The sequence below is a fragment of the Pteronotus mesoamericanus genome, unplaced genomic scaffold (genome assembly GCF_021234165.1).
Source record: "Pteronotus mesoamericanus isolate MK-2021 breed Mesoamerican mustached bat unplaced genomic scaffold, CSHL_Meso_final contig_214, whole genome shotgun sequence".
NCBI lineage: Eukaryota > Metazoa > Chordata > Mammalia > Chiroptera > Mormoopidae > Pteronotus > Pteronotus mesoamericanus.
Genome location: NW_026555089.1, coordinates 3,487,907 through 3,506,553, shown reverse-complemented (window position 1 = coordinate 3,506,553; position 18,647 = coordinate 3,487,907). Strand labels below are relative to the sequence as shown.

The 18,647-nt window shown below is 56.9% G+C and overlaps 2 protein-coding genes and 1 non-coding gene across 5 annotated transcripts; 1 reads left to right on the top strand and 2 right to left on the bottom strand.

Annotated features, from left to right (window-relative positions):
* Positions 1-451: 451 nt before the first annotated feature.
* On the bottom strand, positions 452-2,599 carry CDK2AP2 (cyclin dependent kinase 2 associated protein 2). 2 transcript variants are annotated; one of them, XM_054570534.1, is made up of 4 exons: positions 1,925-2,599; positions 1,538-1,638; positions 1,320-1,452; positions 452-961 (listed from the first exon to the last, which is right to left on the bottom strand). In XM_054570534.1, the coding sequence occupies exons 1-4, from the start codon at positions 2,004-2,006 to the stop codon at positions 894-896; spliced, it is 384 nt and encodes a 127-aa protein (XP_054426509.1). In that variant the 5' UTR covers positions 2,007-2,599; the 3' UTR covers positions 452-893. The 2 variants fall into 2 exon arrangements, with proteins under 2 accessions (XP_054426509.1, XP_054426510.1); XM_054570535.1 differs by having other exon boundaries at positions 1,827-1,960.
* A 2,110-nt stretch (positions 2,600-4,709) lies between these two features.
* TRNAC-ACA (transfer RNA cysteine (anticodon ACA)) lies at positions 4,710-4,788 on the top strand. Its single transcript has one exon. It is a non-coding gene; the product is annotated as a tRNA-Cys (tRNA).
* Positions 4,789-8,511: 3,723 nt separating this feature from the next.
* On the bottom strand, positions 8,512-13,068 carry CABP2 (calcium binding protein 2). Of its 2 annotated transcripts, XM_054570532.1 has the most exons (7): positions 12,006-12,062; positions 11,364-11,540; positions 10,810-10,840; positions 9,902-10,036; positions 9,365-9,474; positions 9,100-9,247; positions 8,512-8,537 (listed from the first exon to the last, which is right to left on the bottom strand). In XM_054570532.1, exons 1-7 carry the CDS (start codon positions 12,060-12,062, stop codon positions 8,512-8,514), a joined length of 684 nt encoding a protein of 227 aa, XP_054426507.1. The 2 variants fall into 2 exon arrangements, with proteins under 2 accessions (XP_054426507.1, XP_054426508.1); XM_054570533.1 differs by lacking the exons at positions 11,364-11,540; positions 12,006-12,062 and adding an exon at positions 12,904-13,068.
* Positions 13,069-18,647: the final 5,579 nt, after the last annotated feature.

The following is an 18,647-nucleotide window of genomic DNA, read 5'->3' as shown; positions in this document are numbered from 1 at the left end:
TATCTCCTCTTCTCTCCATGGAGTCAGAGATGGGGTGTACTCGGAGCCTCTGAGGGCTGATTCATTTAGGCTGTTAAGGCATTAAGGCATGAGGGCGTGGCTTAAGTGAACTGGCATTTCCACCTTGCCAGGCATCTAGGCCCAGGCTGGCTGGTGACATTGCCCTCCAGCTGTGGAGGCGGCGAAGCCCTGCGCTGCCCCCTGGTGGCGCCATATGAATGAGGGCGGAGCTCGCAGCTACTGGAGCTGGGAAAGCTGAGGGCAGACAGGGGCAGGGTCCCTCCCAAGGTCAATGGACATGGGTGGGAGGGGGGGCGAGCAAGGCTGGGAGAGGCTCAGTGGCCTCTCTGCCCCGCACCGCACCACTCTGAAGTCTTCTCTTGCCCTCTTTCTTCCCAGCCCACCCAGGCTTAGCAGAAGTACCAGACTCAGAAAGGCTAAAAGCTGCGAGAACAACTCCAAATTATCTTTTATTTATACAAAAAGGGCATGTTTAGCAAAAGACACACAGAAAAGAGAGGCTATGGCCCAGGAGACAAGGCAGGGAGGTAACAGGCCTTCTGAGGCCCTGCTCGGGGAGGAGGGGTCTGGGACAAAGTGGTGAGAAGTCCTGGGTAAGTGCTGAGCGGTGGGGGCCACAGAAAGAAGAAAGCTCCAGCTGGATCAACACTGACGGCAGGTCATGGGCGGGACTCACAGTGACCTCGCTGCTAACTATTCCAGGGGTCCCAAGTTAGTGCTGCCGACTGGAGTGAGAGCCACCCCCTGGTTCCTGGAGGGCACCCACCAAGGGACACAGGACAGGAAGCGCAACTCGGGGTGAAGGCCAGGGAGAAGCAGATGCCCTGCAGTGGCCGGGAAAGGTCCAGACTCGGAGGTGGAGGTGCTTCCTGTTACGTGCGGGCGTTCCGCTCTGTCTCTGCCAGGCACTCTCTGACTAGGGCCCGGGCATGGATGATGCCTGGGGTGGGGGCAGGGGTGAGGATGGGGAAGTAACGTACAGGGTCTCAGCCACCCTCCGGTCCCACCCTCATTCTCCAGAGGAAGACCCCTCCCTCCCCACCCCCTTTCCTTGCAGTAGGGAGGGAACACAATCTAATGAAGGGCTAGATGAGATGAGAGGTTTGTCTAATCCCCAAATTTGCCCTGTTGAAATACAAATTCCCCAGTCCTGCCCTGAAAACTGAATAAATTTCAATTCAATTCAATACACATATGAGTAGTGATATGGGCCCTTAATCTAGGCTTTGTTCAAGGGACCTCCAGAGGTCCTTCCTTGCTGGGTCGGGGTTAAGGGGGGTGGGCCTGGCCTCACTCACCTCTCTTCAGGCGCTCCATGGCACTCTTGCTGCCAGCATAGGTGGGCCGAATCTCTTTGCCCATCTCCTCTATGACCGACAGCAAGTCCGTGTAGGTGCTCTGGGAACCCTGGGCGCCGGGTGGCTTCATTGCCTATGTCAAAAGAGAACAGGGCAGTGAGCTCAGGCCCTGGGGGCCTCCAGTCCCCAGCCGTTGGCAATCTCTGGACCCCACTCACCTGCACATAGCCCATGGAGGGCGGTCCAAAGTCGTTAAAGAGTGGTCTGAAAGGGGCAGCGGCTCCCGGCACCGAGCCCGACGGTGATGGGACACTTCCGGCTGCAACATGCGCGAGTTAAGAGGTCAGCGCGGGACAGGGACATCTCCTCCCAGCGCTCCAAGCCCCCGACCGGACTCGTCCGATTCCTTCCAAAGGGATGCTTCATTTCAGGCTGCTCAACTTCAGGGACAAACCCCTCCCCCTGCACCCCACCAAGCCCTTACGTGACCACGCCCACTTCACAGACCAGCAAACTGAGGCTCAAGGAGTGTAGGCGACAGGCCGTCTTCTCTTCCAGACCTCGACCGCCCGGACAGGCGAGCAGGGATGGAGTTGGATCCTCACCTGTAGGGACTGGGGTGCCGGGCCCAGGGGTGCTGGAGCCCGGGGTGCTGCTGGGGGCGGGGGCGATGGGTTTGTAGGACATCCCCAACTCTTGGGTGCGGCGGACGTCGGCCGGCCGCTCCTCCGGGGTTGGCTGCCTAGCCACTCAGCTGCGCTCTGATTGGTAGGCGGGCTGCACGCCCCTGGTAAATAGAGCTTGGGCCGGAAGGGCGGACGAGCACAAACGCTCTCTCACTCCCGATTGGTGATCAAAGATGTCACTCGGACCTCCTCATTGGCTGAGACAGGCCCCAACAGGCCGCAACCGCTGGTGATTGGTCTCTGCGTCCCGGACCTCGCACCTGTCTGCTCCGGATTGGGCGGTGTCCGACGCCCTCCGCAATTGGAGAGTTCGCGGCCCCGGACCGCGCGCTCTCAAACCGATTAGTCCCAAGACTCGAGAGGCGGGGCCTCGGAAGCCGGGACCCGGGTTTGGTCTGCCGCGGTGCGCGCCGAGGGGTCTTCACAGGCGCGGGCACCGCCCTAACGGCTCTTTCGCCTTGCTTCGCACGTAGGCTCCGCGCCACCCGCTCTCGGTCCAGCTAAAGATGCTGTCGCTGCCGTCGCTGCCGCCGCCGCCGCCGCCGCCACAGAGCGCGCCTTTCCTCCGCCCCGGACGCCGGAGGACGCAGGGCTTTGACGTTCCGAGCCCTGCGTCTCACCCCGTGCGCTTTTACGTCACCTTTCGCCGGTTCAACAACCTGTTCCCGATCTGCGCAGGCGCCCTCCTAAAGCATTCGTTTGTTCCCATGGAAACGGGTCCCTGACCATCGCCACCCTCGCACCCCTTCCGAATTGCCGCTTTCTGAGGTCTAGGCTAGTGTAAAGTCCAAGGGCGATCTCAGAGACCACTCAACCGGCTCGTCCAAGACCCCCCACGCCTGTGTCATATAATGACAATAGTGGGAACAGCTAACCTTTGTCAAATACTTACAGCACGGCAGGCCCTGTGTCAAAAGAGCACCGACCAGTCAGAATGACAGTTGGAATCTCACACTGGCCCCACTAGCGATTTTACCTTGGACGAGTTCTTAGCTCAAAATGCCCCCGTTTCTCTGTAAAATGAAGACGCTAATAATAGCTGTCTTATAGGGTTGTTGTATGGATTAAATGAATATTCATGAACTGCTTTATTGTTTCATTCTCCTCTTTTCCGCCCCACTCCAGTGCCTCAGACTCTTTCCATTTCTTTACCCAGAGCCCTCCCCTCATCTCATTCCTCGCTACCCTAGATCTTACACTCTCGTCCAAACACTAACCCCTTCTCCCAGGCCACTTCTCCCTAAAACCTCTGTGTATAACTTCCTGCCCCCAAGTCTGTCAACTTTTCTCATCCCCAGGACATTCATTCACTCATCCAACAAACGTTTTATGACTCTGTCCTCTTGTGCTGGACACTGGTATGGAAATGAATGACCATGAACTCTGTCTCAAGGAGCTCATGTCTCAAGAAAGACACAGGAAGGCAAAGGCACCCGGTGCAGTAAGACAACGTGGAGACTAAGACAGGGTGCGTTGGAACTTGGAGGAAGGGGCCTGCCTCGTTACAGCACAGAAGTCTTCCCAAAAGAGGTGGCGTTCAATAGGTGAGCAAACTGCGAAATAGTCTTACAATGGACTGTTATTCAGCAATATAAGGAAATCGTCTTATCTAGCCATGAAATGACACAGATAGACATATTGCTAAATGAGAGAAGCCAATCAGAGAGAGCCACATACTGTGTAGGTATGACTCTAATTGTATGACATTCTGGAAAAGGCAAATTCGTTCTGGAAAGTAAAAAGCTGACTGCTTCCCAGGGGTGCTGAGGGGTAGAATTGAATAAGCGAAGCAGAGGGGACTTTTTTTTAAGGCAGTGAAACTATTCTGTATGATACTGTAATGGTGAAATCAATACATTTACATTTGTCAAAGAGTAAACTTTAATGTATGTGAATTTTTAACAAATCATTTAGGCAGCCGAGGATCCCAGGATGGGATGCAGAATATGACAAACAAATCTAGCTGTATTACAAATGTATGAAACTGCCTCTTTGAAGCGGTGGCGGTGGGAGGAGGTGCTAATCTGGAAATGAGTGGACTCTCTAAGAGTACAGGTGGCAGGAACTGCATGTAGCATTCTGCGCTAGGGGTGAGCTGGTTTCCCATGCGGGTGTGGGTTAGCAATTTTGAAACCACTGCAGATGTACCCTAGAACTGAGCATTAGGTAGATGCAGGACGGATGATTTCTCACCACTGGAATGAGAAGTTACAGCTAAACCAGGGGAGGGGGTAAATCCATGTGGTAGTGGATTGGAATTGGAGGTAGCAATGTGAATTTAATGTTTAGCTTAATATAGATACAGTTGGTTACATACAGAAACATTTATAAATGTGTATGTACACAGGTTAGGGTATACATATCTCCTCACTGAATGTCCGCTGTGAGGGCCTAGAAGCAATCTAGCGTCCAGGTCTTGGTTTCTAACACCATTCTCCAATAAAATGAACCAGAGTTCTTTGCAGAAGTGACTGATTCTAGGACTCAGGTAGGAAATATACAACATGATCCTGGAGCATTTTGTAGTGCAAAAAGTAATAAAATGCTGAAAACAAAAACAAAAACCCAAAGGAGTCTTGACTCGGGGTGGTAAAAACACAATACAATATACAGATGATGTGTTAGAGAATTGTACAACTACAACCTAAATAATTTTATTAACCAATATCATCCCGATAAGTTCAATTTAAAAATAATAATAATAGCCCTGACCGTTATGGCTCAGTTGGTTGGGCGTTGTCCTACAAAGGGAAAGGTCGCTGGTTCGATTCCCGGTCAGGGCACATACAAGAGGCAACTGGTTTATGCTTCTCTCTCACATCAATGTTTATCTCTCTCCCTTTCTCCCTCTCTTTCCCTCTCCCTAAAAATAAAAAATAATAACAGTAATAAAAATAATAGAGCATTAGAGGGAAAAAAATCCCCCACAATGGTGGGGGTATGTCAAAGGGAGACAGAAGCCCACGGAGAGAGCTTCTAATGGCCACGATGGGATCATTTGAACAACAGAATAAATAAAATAGTACTAGATTAAACTTAAAGTATAGAATAAATACCTATGAGCCCATACAGATGTAAATAAATGATAGATTGAATAAACGAACAAATAACGGGAGAGAGAGACAAATCTCCCATACAGAAGAATTCCAAGTGATTTATGTTGATATTCTGCCTTTAAATGTGGGCTGTGCCTAGTGACTTCCTTCCGAAGAGTATCATGCGCAAAGGGAGGGGGAAAAATATAGTATAGAAATCTGACAAACACGCCTCTAGCCAGGCGATGAAGGCCAACGTCAAGAGCAATGCCGTGTTGAGAGTGTGCACCCTTGACAGGGTGAAGAGGAACAGCGCCTGCCCCTGTGCTCTCTTCCCCAAACCCATCGCCCCGGCTAACCATGAAGAAAGCATCAGACAAATCCCAATTTAAGAGACAGAATATAAAATACCTGACCAGTCTTTCTCGATACTGTCAAATCATTACAAACAAACATACAAACAAGGAAAGCCTGAGAAAGCGTCACAACCAAGAGGATCCCAAGCAGACGCGGTGCCTGACGGAATGCGGCATCCTGGGTAGCGTTCTGGCACAGAGAAAGGGCAGCCAGGAAAAAACTGGTGACAGCTGCATAAAATGTGAACTTCAGACAATAATAACGTACCAGGAGAAGTTCATGAGATGTGACAAGTATATCCTTTTCAAGTGTAAGATGTTAGTACCAGTGTGGTGGTTAATTTTATGGGTCCACTTGACAGGATCGTGGGGTTCCCACACATGTGGTCAAACATGATCCCGGGGGGAGGTGTGTGAGGGTGTTTCTGGATGTGATTAACATCCGTTGAATCAGCAGAATAAATAAAGCGGATTGCCCTTCCCAGCGTGGCGAGCCTCATCTAATCAGCTGAAGATCTAAACCGAGCGAAAAGGCTGAGTATGCGGGAACTTTGCCCTTCTGACTGCTGAGCTGGAACACCAGTGTTCTCCTGACCTCAGGCTGGAAGTGCACCATCCACTTCCCCTGTTCTCAGGTCTTCGGGCTTGGCCTGGAACGAGACCACGGGCTCTATGGGGCCTCCAGTTTGCTGGCTACAGCTCTGGGGACTGCTCAGCCCCGCCCCAGTCACCTGAGCCAATGACTTATAATAGATACCTTTACGCACACGTACACATCTCCTCTTGGCTCTCTGTCTCTGGAGAACCTGGCCTAACACATAGGAGGAGCTGCGTGGGGGGTGTGTGGGAACTCACTGTAAACCCTCAAAATAATTCTGTAAACCTAGGACTGTCCTAAAATAAGTGGCTGTAGTATCTTGATCTGGGTGACGGTTACCTGGCCACACCCAGGTAAAAATTCATTGAGCTGTACTCAAGATGCATACACCTTTCTGAATGCATGTTACACTCAAACTACTTAAGATAGGCTTAGTGTAAAAAGCTAAATGTACAGTTTCTCTTGGGAAATCAGAGGATCTCGCGGCTCTGGCCTGCTCTGACGGGCAGGGACCCCTCTTGGGCGGGGAAGGGCCCCTGGCCTCAGCGCAGGCTCTGTCAGCCTGCTGTTCCATCCCGGCCCCGGTTCCTGCTCCGGCTGTTATCTGCAGAGGCTTCCTGGGCTATAGCAGCCTGTTGGGGGTGAGAGGGCATGTGTGAGACCTGGCAGAGCTGTGGGTACTTCTGGTGCCAGCGGACCCACTGCAGACGATTAAGTCCGTCCCAGCAACTCTCTCAACCCTCCAACCACAGAGCCCCCCGGGCTGGGAGCCAGAGGGTGGCGGGAGGCTAACCCTGAGCGGGGCTCTGGTCTTCCCCTGGCATGTACCACCCCCTCCGATCCCTGCAGAGAGAACAGATACCTCAGGCAGCAATGCCATCTGTGCCAGCTGGTGGTTAGGGGTGGAAAGGGTCGGGCCCACAACTCCTAGCGAGGCTGCAGGCCTGGGGCAACGCCTCCTCATCTGCCAGACTGGCTGGCGGGAGAGATCTCCTAATTGAGGACTAAGGATTAATTTGGACCTTCCAGGAGGGTGGCGCTGAAGCTGCTGTAGCCAGCTCTGGCACCTCGGGGCCCAGGCTCGGGCAGGGGAGGGCACTGGTGGCTGCCTGCCTGCTGTCCCAAGGCCATCCTGTCAGCAGCAGTGACAAGGGCCAGGCACGGGGCTGAAAGCTCCCGCCCCTTCCCAACCAAGAGGCCGGGGCTCATCTTGCCTCCCGACAGGCTGCGCTCCACACACCAGGCCTTCCCTGTGTCTGAAAGAGGCTGAGGCCCATGCTGGGTCCACTCGGACCCTGAGGCATCCTCTCTTGTTGGCACCGTAATCATAGAGTCCCCAGGCCTGAGTGCAAGTCCCACCTCCACTTCACCCTAATTGTACGTGACTTCATGCTCTTCCCTTGTCCTCCCAGAGAGGTGCCAGGCAAAGGGCCTGTGTCAACCTAAGGACCATCAGGGATCACAGCCAGTTCCTGAACAGGAGTGTCACCAAATACAAGTGACATGGTAGGAAGAATAACTCAGCAGCATGTTATTCTGGAGCGGACAGCGGGCAGTGAGGCTATGTGACATCCAGCCCATCACTGAGCCTGGGCCTCTCGTTTTCCTCCATCTGGAAAATGGGGCTGCGAAGACCAGGGCAGGGGCAGGTGAGCAGATGCACCTTTTGGGTGGCTCAGGAAGCAGACAGTGAGATGGAGCTCGGAATGTAAGGCAGAGGGAGGCAGAAAGCCTGGCGAAGGCGAGGGGGGCCTGAGGCCAAGGCCACCCAGGGAAGGAGCACAAGCCAGGCAGAGATGTCTGTGCCGCTGGCTGGCCCAGTGGCTGGGGGCCCCCCACCCGGAGGAGAGTGAGATAGCAGCCCAGAAGCTGGGGCATGTGCTGAAGGGACCCACAGCCAGAGCCTGAGAGTTGAGGACTCCTCCCCCTGCTGAGGATTAAAGCTGGGAAGTGCGCGGGCTCTTCCTCGAAGGCCTCTGTGAATGGGAGAGGCCTCAGGGAATCCTTCACACGCCCGCTCCACCCTCCAGAGTAATCCCGGCCTGGCCGTCAGGGGCTGTGCCCAGGATACCGGCCAACACGCATCCCCCCCAGGAGGAGCAGGCTGGGTTTATTTGTTCAGGGGCCTTTGCCAGCACTTGCTGTGGACTGGGTCCAGGCTCCAGAGAGGACCCCTGCTTGCCAAGAGCTCACAGTGGAGGGGGCTTGTGGCCCAGGACTTAACTTTTGGGGGCCACATAGTGGGTCCCCCAGGATGAGGAAGTGAGAGGTGAAAGCCATCTCCCCAGGTCTGAAGGTACTTTATTGTCAGAGAAACAGGCGGGCGAGGGGCTTGGAGGAAGAATAGGGGTCGTGGGGCAGGCAAGGGCATTGCACACTCAGGGGGAATGAGGGGGCAGAGGTGGGGGGAAGAGAGGCAGGGGGTCCCTGCGGGAGGCAATGGGCTTCTGGGGGCACACTGGTGTGTGGCGGCTGTCATCCCAAGTCCTCTCCACTGCCTCCAGCTTCCGTGTGCGCTCAGCGAGACATCATTCTCACGAACTCTGCCAGGACAAAGCCAAGGTTCCGGGTCTGCTGTCTGGATGGGGCCAGTGCACTGGCCTTGAGGGGTGAGGGGCAGGGCCTGCAAGGGAGCCCCCAGGGCTGATAGTAATAGGTCTCTAGGCCAAGAAGTGGGGCTTTGCCTCACAGACAGAAAACATCCTGTCACGGAACCTTCTTATCTCCTTGCTTTGGCTTCCGGGAAGCTCAGGAGCAATTCTACCTTGGAGAATTTCTACAAGCTGGTTTTCCCTGGCCTCCGATGCTTATTTAACCCCATTTCCCTCTCCGGGAACACAGTGCGGAGGACGAGCTGGGCTCTGGGCCAGCTGCCTGGGCGCAGACCTGGGCTCCATGTGCCTCCTTCTGTGGAGCATCTCTACTTCCCAAGAGCTGACTTCCTTCTCCTGCTCATGGAGGCGATCATAGCTCCTCACCCATGGGTTCCCGTGCTGATTTCCTGGGTGAGGATGGGGCTGCACTGGCCACAGGGCCTGGCACACAACGGTAACAGTGCCTGGATCTGGTAAAACCCCTTCCAGGGAGTGTGGTGTCAGGTGGTACCTTCAAAGTCGATCAGGCCGTCCCCGTTGAGGTCGATGTCTTGGAGGATCTCGTCCACCTCCCGCTGGCTCAGGCGCTCCCCCAGCAGGACCTTGAGGGCCGCCCGCAGCTCCCCGAAGCTGATGCAGCCATCCCCATTGGTGTCAAACTGTGGCAGCATTGGGCACCGCGTTGGGTCACTGACCACCAACCACGTGCCCGCTCAGCCCCTCACTCACAGCAGAGACAGGCAGACCCTGCGCGCGCCCCCGCCCCGAGGCCGCACCTCTCGGAAGGCGTCCCGCAGCTCCCGGACGCCGATCATGTCTGCGGTCTCGGCCAGCAGCTTGGGCCCCATCAGCTCCACGAAGTCTTCAAAGTCCACCTTCCCGCCACCTGGGGGCCACACTCATCAGGGACCCCCGGACCATCAGAGACCCCTGCCTAGCCCTGGCCCTCCTCTGCCCTCGGCCTTTCCCTCCCTCTGGGCCCCACGGGCTGGGTCATCTGTGTTTTTTGATGGCTTTCCTTAATTTTCCTGAAGATTTTGGATGGGTTTAAGTCCTGGCTCCGACAATCTGGCTGTGGGACCTTAGGCAAGTCACTGAACCTGTCAGATATTCAATTGCCTCATCTCAACAATGGGAAGAGTGGTCCCTGCCCTGCCCACCTTGTAGGGGACGGCGAGGTTCTCTGGGGGCAGAGTCCTCGCTCGAGAATGACCGAGGTCTGGGTTCTGGGAGCAGGGGCCTCCGTGCCTGGGCTGCTCGGCGCCCTGCCCTGGCCTCCGCAGAACGAGGGTAGGTGGGTCTGAGGCACGTACTGATTTGCTGGGAAATCTCGACGAGCTCCATCTCGGTGGGCATGTAGCCCAGCGTCCGCATGCAGGCGCCCAGCTCCCGGTAGCCGATGTAGCCGTCCTGGTCTCGGTCAAACTCCTGGAAGGCGACCTGTAGCTCTGCCAAGCAGGGCAGGGTCAGTATTCCCCCAATGTCCCCTTGGATCCCAGTTTTGATCAATGTACCCTTCTCCTCTCATTCCAATCGTTCCCTCCTTCTAAACATCAGTTTTTTCTTTGCTGCCTCAGGGCCTTTGCACATGCTCTTTGTATCATTCATTCCTTCAGCAAATATTTAAGGAGCCAAGCTCTGCTCTAGGTAGTGGGGATGTGACACAGAAGAAAGAAAAAGAAAGGAAGAAGGGAGGAAGGCGGGAAATCCCTGACCTCACGGAGCTCACATTCCAAACGCTCTCCCCTCCTCTTTGGTCCTTGTGTCACCAGCTCAGGGACATCTTCCCTCTAAATTCAGGCTCCCCCAACCCGTTTGTACTTGTCGTTGAAAGCACTTAGCACCACTGGTACTTGCTGACTTATTGACGTCTTTCTCCAGAGCACACGGGCCCTATCTGCCCAGTGCGCCATGCTCCCCAGGCCTCCGTGCAGGGCTAGGCACACGGCGGCCACCCCGGACGTGTTCGCTGAACGAGCAAACACGAAAGGGGCCCATGACACGCCTGGCAAACGAGACCAGTCAACTGACAGCTGGGGGTTGTGTCAACCCCTCCCTGCCCAGTCTTGTCTCCAGTCCCCTCGCACAAGTCCCCCGGCGCCTGCTTCCTGCTCCTAGGCCCTCCCGGAGACTGCTGAGGCCCCCACCCGACAGCCCTGCCCCTGGGTGCACCCTGCATGCCCACCCCTCCAGCAACGCTCGTTCTTTCCCACATCCTTACCTTCAATCTCCTCTGGCCGCAGCTCCCGGTCCTGAGGGGTACAGCGGGGTTAGGGATTCCCTGGACCCCTTGCTTCCTATTCTTCAGGGCTCCCCACTCAGCCCCCCACAACACGCACGCACAGGGCCCACGTCTGTCTGACGCTGCTCACACCCAGCTCCTCCCACCCGTTCCTGCTGGCCGCCCTGGGGCCTTGGGCTCCCTTCATCCCGCCATCTGCCAGGCCTCTCCCAGGGCCTTCCCACCCCTGCCACCCTCTTCTAGGACACAGAGCCCCATTTGCTAGGGGTGGGTCTGGGACTGGGCAAACCCCAGGCTTGAGGGCCTCAATGTCACTGGCCATCTGCTAGGGGCCCTGCCACCTTCCTGCCTGTCCCCTGGGTAGCTGTCTCTGACATTTCCCTGGGTCTCTCTCTGCTCCCGCAGCTGCCTGGACTTGCGGCCTGTGCTCCGACCTCCCCACTCAGCCCTCCCCGCCCTCTGCCCGGCTCAGGGAGAGGCAAAGCGAGGGAACAAGGGCGGCAGGTGGGTGGGCAGCAGGCAGCCGTACATACAAGTTGGGCGGCAGCGATGCTGGGCCGCAGGAAGATGCAGGCAGGCCCCACCAGGCTGCTGAGCACTGAGTAGCCCTGGACGCCCGGCCTGGGGCCGCCCTGCTCCTTGGGGCTGAGGCCGGGGCCCAGGCTCTGGAGGGGGCCCCCTGGGGGGGCGCCGGGCCACGGCCAGCTGTCCTGCAGCAGAGCCGGCCGTGAGCTGGGGCAGGGGCTCCTCTGCACCCTACCATCAGCCTCTCCTGTCTTTGGCACCTGGCACAGGACAGAGGGCCCTCACCTATGAACACTCTAGGCTGGGAGGGCCACCTCTTCCTGTTCAGGTGAGCAAATTGAGGCCCAGAAAGGGAAAAGGACTTGGCCAACGTCACTCTGAAAGCCTGTGGCAGAGCGAGACCTTGAACTCAAGCATTATGTCCCTCAGGTCAAGACGGGCTGGCAGAGAGCAGGGTCAGGCAGCTGGATGGGCATCGGGGGGCCAGCTGAGCTCAGTGGAGGGGCCTAGTGGGAACCAACCCCTTCACCCCCCTGCTGTGCCCACCTCCAACCCCTGCCCGGCCTCACACAGGGCTCTGCCACCCACCTGACCCTTCTGGGGTCTAGCCCAGGCTCCCGGACTTGGCTTCTCCCCCTTAGCCCTCTTACCTGAGGCCTCCGGGGTTGGGGTCGCTTGGCACAGTTTCCCATGGGCCCCCAAACCATACCAGGCCTGGGGTCCCAGGGGCAGCCTGGGCTGGGCCTCCACAGAAGCTGCGGGCTCCTGGCAGCCCCCAGCGGCTCCCAGTGCGTCTGGGAGCAGGGTAGGGGATTTCCCGAGGGTTTGTGGGAAGATCAGGGGCGGGTGGGCAGGCGGGGAGCCCTGGGCACGGGGGCCTGGGTCCTAATCTGGGATTATCTCTGAGCATCTTTGCTGGTGAGGGGGGCCACACAGGGCCCAAGGCCCCCAGGAATGCCCAGTCTGCCATGTTCACTCCTGAGGGTCTTCCAGATAGCCCCTCTCCCCGCAACCCTGCCTAAGCTCTCCATCAGGAGAGGTTTAATTTCTTCCAAGCAGGGCCTGGACCTGGGCGGGGAAGCCAGGGGCCCGGGGTGCCGGGGCGGTCTGGGGCATCTCTCCCATCTGAATGGCAGATGAGGCCAGGCAGCAGGGCCTCCACAGGACCTCTCCTCTTGGCCTGTCCTGGGAGAGGGGCCGCCTCTGCCAGTTGGGGAAGTCCCGGCCCCTTTTCCTGCCAGGACCGTGGCTCTCACCTCAGGGCACCTGTCCTGGCCGCCGGTCCTTGGCACCCCTGCCTGGGCCGGCCCCTGACTCTGGGGGCCTTGGGCCGGCTGCGGGGCTCAGCGAGGACGGCGGCAGGGAGCGAAGCCAGCCTCCCTCGCGAGCAGCCAACTGGCCTCTCCATCAACACGCCTGTCCAGGCTTTCTCCTCCCTGGGCTCGGCCCTGGGTCTGTCCTACAGGGCCCCGGTTGGGGGGTGAGGCCCCCTCTGTTTGCTCACGGTCCCCTCGGTTGAGGACGGTCCCACGCTTCTGCCCATGTTACCTGCCCATAGGCCGCCTGCACCTGGGCCTCCAGCTCCCGCAGGAGCAGCCGCCGCCTGGTGACTGCCGGGCTGGCAGGGGCCTGGCTGGGCCCTGCCGGGCCTTCGGAGGGCTTGGGGTCCCCCGTGGGGGCGCTGTCACCTTCCGGGCCCTGGGCAAGGGCCATGGAGACGAGGGCTTGGCACCGCTTGTTGGCCGGGGGTCACCGCCCCACTCCAGTCTCCTTGTTCCTGCAGGAGGGTCGTCAGTGGGCAGCTGGGGGTGTGGTGTCCACAGCCTCCCCGCTTCTCTCCTCCCTGTTGCTTGCTCCGCGGGCTGGAAGGGCTTCGGGCGCCCCAGGTCCCATCTTTCCTAGTTCCCCACGCCCCTCATGCAGCGCCTCTCCCAAATCCTGCCCCCACCCCCGCCACCTCGACCTTCCTGCCAGCACCGGCGGCCCCATAGGGCGGACTGCGCAGACCCGGCCGCCCTGCCTCCCTGGCTCCCGGCTCTGACTCCCCCGCAGTGCCTCCTCCGCTCTGTCCCACCCTCCACCCCGTGGCGCCCCCTGCAGCCCCTCTCTCCACCCGCTGCCCCCTGCTGACATGTGCCCACTCGGGCCCATCTCTCTGTCACTTCCCATCCTCTGTTACGTGGGGCTCTTTCTCACACTGGTCTCTCTGTCTGTCCTTGTTCTTCTATCCTCCCCTCCCTTCCAGGATGGCTCCTGGGTTGTGGAAAGACAAGCCCCCCACCCTCGCCTCATCCCAGACCCTCCGCCTTCCCCTCGCACCCCTCCTGCCAGCACCTCCCACCTCCTGCTTCTCAAGGAAAGGGACGGGGGACCCTGCAGCCTCGCTGGCCTCTCGTGCCCCTTCGTTGTGTCCCCAGTCCACTCACCGCCCAGCTGCCTGCTCCTCACCTCCCAGAATGAGGTCAGCTGTCCTGCCGGCCCTGCTCCAGGTCCCTCATGATTTATTCACTTGCCCCCCGCACCAGCTTTTGTCCACGGGAACCAGATCCTGCCACCTGAGCCGCGGGCTCCGGCCTCTCTCGGCCGTGCAGCCACCCATTCATGTATTCCTTTCGCAAAGATCTGAGACCGGCTGCTGCGGCCACACGACAGACCTCATCTGCCCGAGGGCCCTGCTCTCAGGCGTATCTGACCGGAAAAGGGCCAGCAGACTGTCTCCAGGCGCTTGGGACACTGACCCAGGCATCAGGGAGGCCTCATGGAGGAGAGAGAGGACGGGGGACATTCTTGGCGTTTCCCACCCTCATTTAACCTGGGTTTGGCTCTGGGCCAGTGTTGGGGTTCCCGTTGGGGATCAGCCGTGAACCTGGAGCATCCCAGACTCTGGAATTGACAGGAGAAGCTGGGCAGAGGCCCTCAGGGGGGCCAGGGTCGGCAGCCCCTGCAGAGGGTGTGGGTGAGAGGCTGGAGGACAGTTCGGAGGGACTGGATCTTGCGCAAATGTTTGAGGAGCACCCGCTGTGCACGCTCCTGGGTGCTGGGACCCAGCCTCTGCCCCTGGAAACCTCCGCCCGGAGGGAGGTGAGCAGTCAGCAAATGCAGAATGACGGAGGGGGCGGGGGGGGGGCGGTGCTGTCAGCGCGGGGAGGGTCGAACCAGCTGCCGAGGAGGCAGAGGGCGGAGGGTGGGAACCCTGCTGTGACTGGGGCTTGTCCTGCGAGCCAAGACCTGGGGGCAAGACCCAGTGAAGGGAGTGGCGGCTACAAAGGCAGAGGGAACTGTCACCACACAGCCCTGAGCAGGTCTGGGGATCTGAGAAAAGGCCAGGGTTGACAGGGTTGACGCCGGCCAGGTGGTCAAGGACGGGAAGGGCTCGCTGTGACCATTCGCGCTGACCTTCCATTTGCAGGCCCGGCCTGCGGCACCTATAGCACCCCTGCGCCCCGGCCACTTCCCCGCCCGGGGCCGGGAGTGCACTGCATCCCTGGCAGCACGGCGAGCACCCCTCAGAGACAGCGATTCCCCCATGTTCGGCAAGGCCGGAGAAGGGGGCTCCAGGCCTGGGTTCCCCCAGGCGAGGTGTTTCAGCTCTCCGAGCCTCAGTTTCCTTGTCCAGAAATGGGGGTTGACCTAGTGTCTGCCTCTTGGTGCCTTTGTGAAAATGAAATGATAAAGGATCTTGCAGGGTCCTGGCACATAGTGGACGCTCCATGTGATAAACGACTTCATGTCCAAATAACCTCCTAAGAGGGTGAGAAGCGGTGAGAGGTGGGTGTCCCAACGTGTAAGCCAGAGTGGCGGAGGCTCTAGCTGGGCAGGGTATGGTGGGTAGAAACGTTTTCAGCCACAGGGTCACAGAGAAGCCCCTGTGTCTAGCTGAAGAAATGCTGGCTTGGAAATCCTTCCTGGCTTGTGTTCAGGGAACAGCACCTTAGGGCACCCGTCTTGGTGTCCTTGATCTGCCCACCCTGACTTAGCCGAGCGGAGGGCCCAGCTCCCATGTCCAAGATGTCCGGGTGGATCAGGGATTGACATGCAGGTGGGGGGATGGATGGACGGTTGGGTGGGTGGGCGGATGCGTGAGTGATACGACAGATTGGTGTTTGAATGGTTGGTGGTTGGAAAGATGGATGATTGAGTGGATGGATGGAAGGATGGACAGGGGGTTGGAAGGATGGACAGGTGAACGGATATTTGGGTGGGTAGATGGGTGAATGGATGGATGAATGGATGGATAGATGAACAGGTGGGTGGCTGACTAAATGACAGGGTAGTTAGATGGGTTAGAGGTTAAAGGCTCGGTAGACGGATGGATGTATGATCGCACAGGTAGGCGGCTGGGTGGGTGGTTGGATGCGTGGATAGGTGAGTGGGTGAAAAGATGAATAGATAGATGGATTATTGAGTGGGTGATTGCATGAATGGGTGGATAAATGGATAGGTGGATTTGATTTGATTTTATTTATTTTAAATAAAAAAGATTTTTATTTATTTATAAAAGATTTTATTTATTTATTTTTAGAAAGGGGAAGGGAGGGAGAAAGAGAGGGAGAGAAACGTCAATGTGTGGTTGCATTTCACATGCCCCCTGCTGGGGACCCGGCCCACAACCCAGGCCTGTGCCCTGACTGGGAATCGAACCAGTGACCTTTTGGTTCAGAGGCCAGTGTTCAATCCACTGAGCCACTCCAGCCAGGGTGAATAGGTGGATATTTTGATGGACTGCTGGTGAAACGTTAGGTTGTTGGATGGATGGATGCTTGGATAGATATTTAGATGGACATACAGACAGATGAACTGACAGTGAAGGTCTTATAACCTTTATTAAAAAAGTCACTAAGAAAGAAAGAGGTGCCCTGGCTGATGTGGCTCAGTGGATTGAGCTCTGGCCTAAGAACCAAAGGGTGGCCAGTTTGATTCCAGTCAGGGCACATTCCTGGTTCGCAGGCCAGGTCCCCAGTAGGGGATGTACAAGAGGCCACCACACATTGATATATCTCTCTCTTTCTTTATCCCTCCCTTCCCCTCTCTCTAAAGATAAATAAAACATTTTTTAAAAACCAGGAAGGAAAGAAAGAAAGAAAAAAAAGAGACCATTCGAGTGGAGATAAGTAAGAAGATCTTACCTATCCCAGTGTCTCCCATGAGGTCTAGCCCATGCACTGCCTTATACAGAGTAATCAACGTGTGAATGAAGACTTGTGTGTGTCTCTACCCCTCACTCTGAGCTGCAGATCCTCCGGTGACAATGATGATGGTTCCTTCTCCACCCTGTTCCCCACAAGCTATACCCACGTTTGGCACCCGGTAAGCACGTACAGAGCAAAGTTGAGATACCACTTCACACTTACTTGGAAAACTAGAGTAAAAAAGATGGGCAATGGCAATTATTGGTGAGGACGTGAAGTTGGAACCTTCATATGCTGCTCTTGAGTTTATGACATGGTGCTGCTCCTTTGGAAGAGTCTAGCACTTCCTCAAATTACCATATGACCCAGAGATTCCACTCTGAGGCATATACCCAAGGGAGTTGAACACATGAGTTCCCACAAAATTCGTACGCTGATGTACATACAGCGTTATTCATAATAGCTGAAAGTGAAATGACCCAAATGTCCATCAGTGCGCAAGCGGGTGCGGAAAGCGTGCATATTCATACAACGGAATATGACTCAGCCATTGAAAGGAACGAAGCACTGACGCACGCTACGGAGTAGATGAGTCTGGAAACCATTATGCTAAGTGAAAGCAGCCAGACACAAAGGACCCCATACTGTATGATTCCACTTATATGAAATGTCCAGAATAAGCAAATCCACAGCAAGTCGTGGTTGCCAAGGGCTGGGGGGGAGTGGGGAACGAGGAATGACTGCTAATTGGTAGGGGGGTTCTTTTGGGGGTGATGAAAATGTTCTGGGACTAGATAGTGCGGATGGTTGCACAATACTAGTGTAATAAAAACTATAGAACGTACACTTTGTAAGGATGCATTTTATGTAGCAACAAAGCCATTTATTTGTATATATTTAAAAAATAAACCCCACCATGGCTGACATGGCTCAGTGGATTGAGTGACAGCCTGCAAACCAAAGAGTCACTGGTTCAATTCCCAGTCAGGGCACATGCCTGGGTTGAGGGCCAGGTCCCTAGTTAGGGGCATGTGATTGATATTTCTCTCCTTCTCTTTATCCTTCCCTTCCTCTCTCTAAAAACAAACAAACAAACAAACAAATAAATAAAATCTTTTTAAAAAATCCCCCTCACAGACAGATGCTGATATTTTCATGAACTGGAGGAGGGGGCGGGACACAGGGAGGTGCCTGGCCAATTGGGCTGGAAAGCTGCACACCTGGGCCCAGGGCAGAGGGCGCCAGTGTGGCCACAGAGCTAGACCCCAGAGCTGTCCAGGCCCATGGAGCCAGAGGACTGTGGGTGAAAGCAGCCATCACAGCACAGGACCAAGCCTCCCTGGGTGACAGTCCCCCGAGGGGGCCTGAGAGTGGCGGCTGGAGGGGTGAGCCCGGGAGGCTGGCACAGCAGACGGCAGGAGCCTCCCATCCTCTCGGGCCTGAAACGCCTGTGCACAGAGGGAGGGCGTGCGTGCTCCAGGCCCGCGCAGGAGCATGAACCTCTCTGAGCCTTGGGGTCCTCGCCTGCATAACGGACCGAGTCTCCCCTTCCCACGCAGGGTGTTGGGGAGATGAAGCGAGACCATTTGTAGGAAGGCTCTTTGTAAGCTGCTAAGTGCTGGGCAGATGTTCCTTCAGCTGCAGATCAGGGACAGAAGTCAGCTCTGGCACCCCCACCCGCATGCCCTCCAGCCCCAGGCAGCCGTGAGCTCCTGTGAGGCTAGGAGATGCTGGTGATTAGGGGAGATGGCTTTTCCCCCACGTTTTGGCTGGGCACTTGTGCCTCTGGGAAGGGTGCCTTCCTCTCCTTGCGGCTCTGACAGGAAAGCCAGGCTGAGACGGAGCTCTGCGGCCCCGGTCCCCAAGGAGGGCCGCCACACCCACTGAGAGGCTCCCCTGTGCTCCCGCGGCGGCAGGGGCAGTGGGGAGAGAGCAGCCGCGGGCGCCAGACGGGCGGCTGGGAGGATACAGCCCCCCCAGGTCCCGCGTGTTATTGGTGTTCGGGCTCTTGGGTTCCCCGAGATAGAAATCGAGAGCAAACCCCAGCGGGACTTCCAGGCAGATTTTACAAAGCTCATGCTGGAGCACAAAGGGGCAGCCCAGAGTGAAGGGAGGTCCCCTGAACGGACTTGGGGCTGACTCTGCCCGACTGCTTTCTTAAGC

Excerpts from the sequence above, each read along its gene's own strand:
- CABP2 (XM_054570532.1), bottom strand. The coding sequence starts at position 12,062 with ATGGTTTGGGGGCCCATGGGAAACTGTGCCAAGCGACCCCAACCCCGG. Across the intron at positions 10,841-11,363 it reads GCATCGCTGCCGCCCAACTT|GACCGGGAGCTGCGGCCAGA; the intron begins GTATGTACGGCT and ends TGTACCCCTCAG. Across the intron at positions 10,037-10,809 it reads GCGGCCAGAGGAGATTGAAG|AGCTACAGGTCGCCTTCCAG; the intron begins GTAAGGATGTGG and ends CCTGCTTGGCAG.
- CDK2AP2 (XM_054570534.1), bottom strand. The coding sequence starts at position 2,006 with ATGTCCTACAAACCCATCGCCCCCGCCCCCAGCAGCACCCCGGGCTCC. Across the intron at positions 1,639-1,924 it reads CGGCACCCCAGTCCCTACAG|CCGGAAGTGTCCCATCACCG; the intron begins GTGAGGATCCAA and ends CGCATGTTGCAG. Across the intron at positions 1,453-1,537 it reads CCTCCATGGGCTATGTGCAG|GCAATGAAGCCACCCGGCGC; the intron begins GTGAGTGGGGTC and ends CTTTTGACATAG.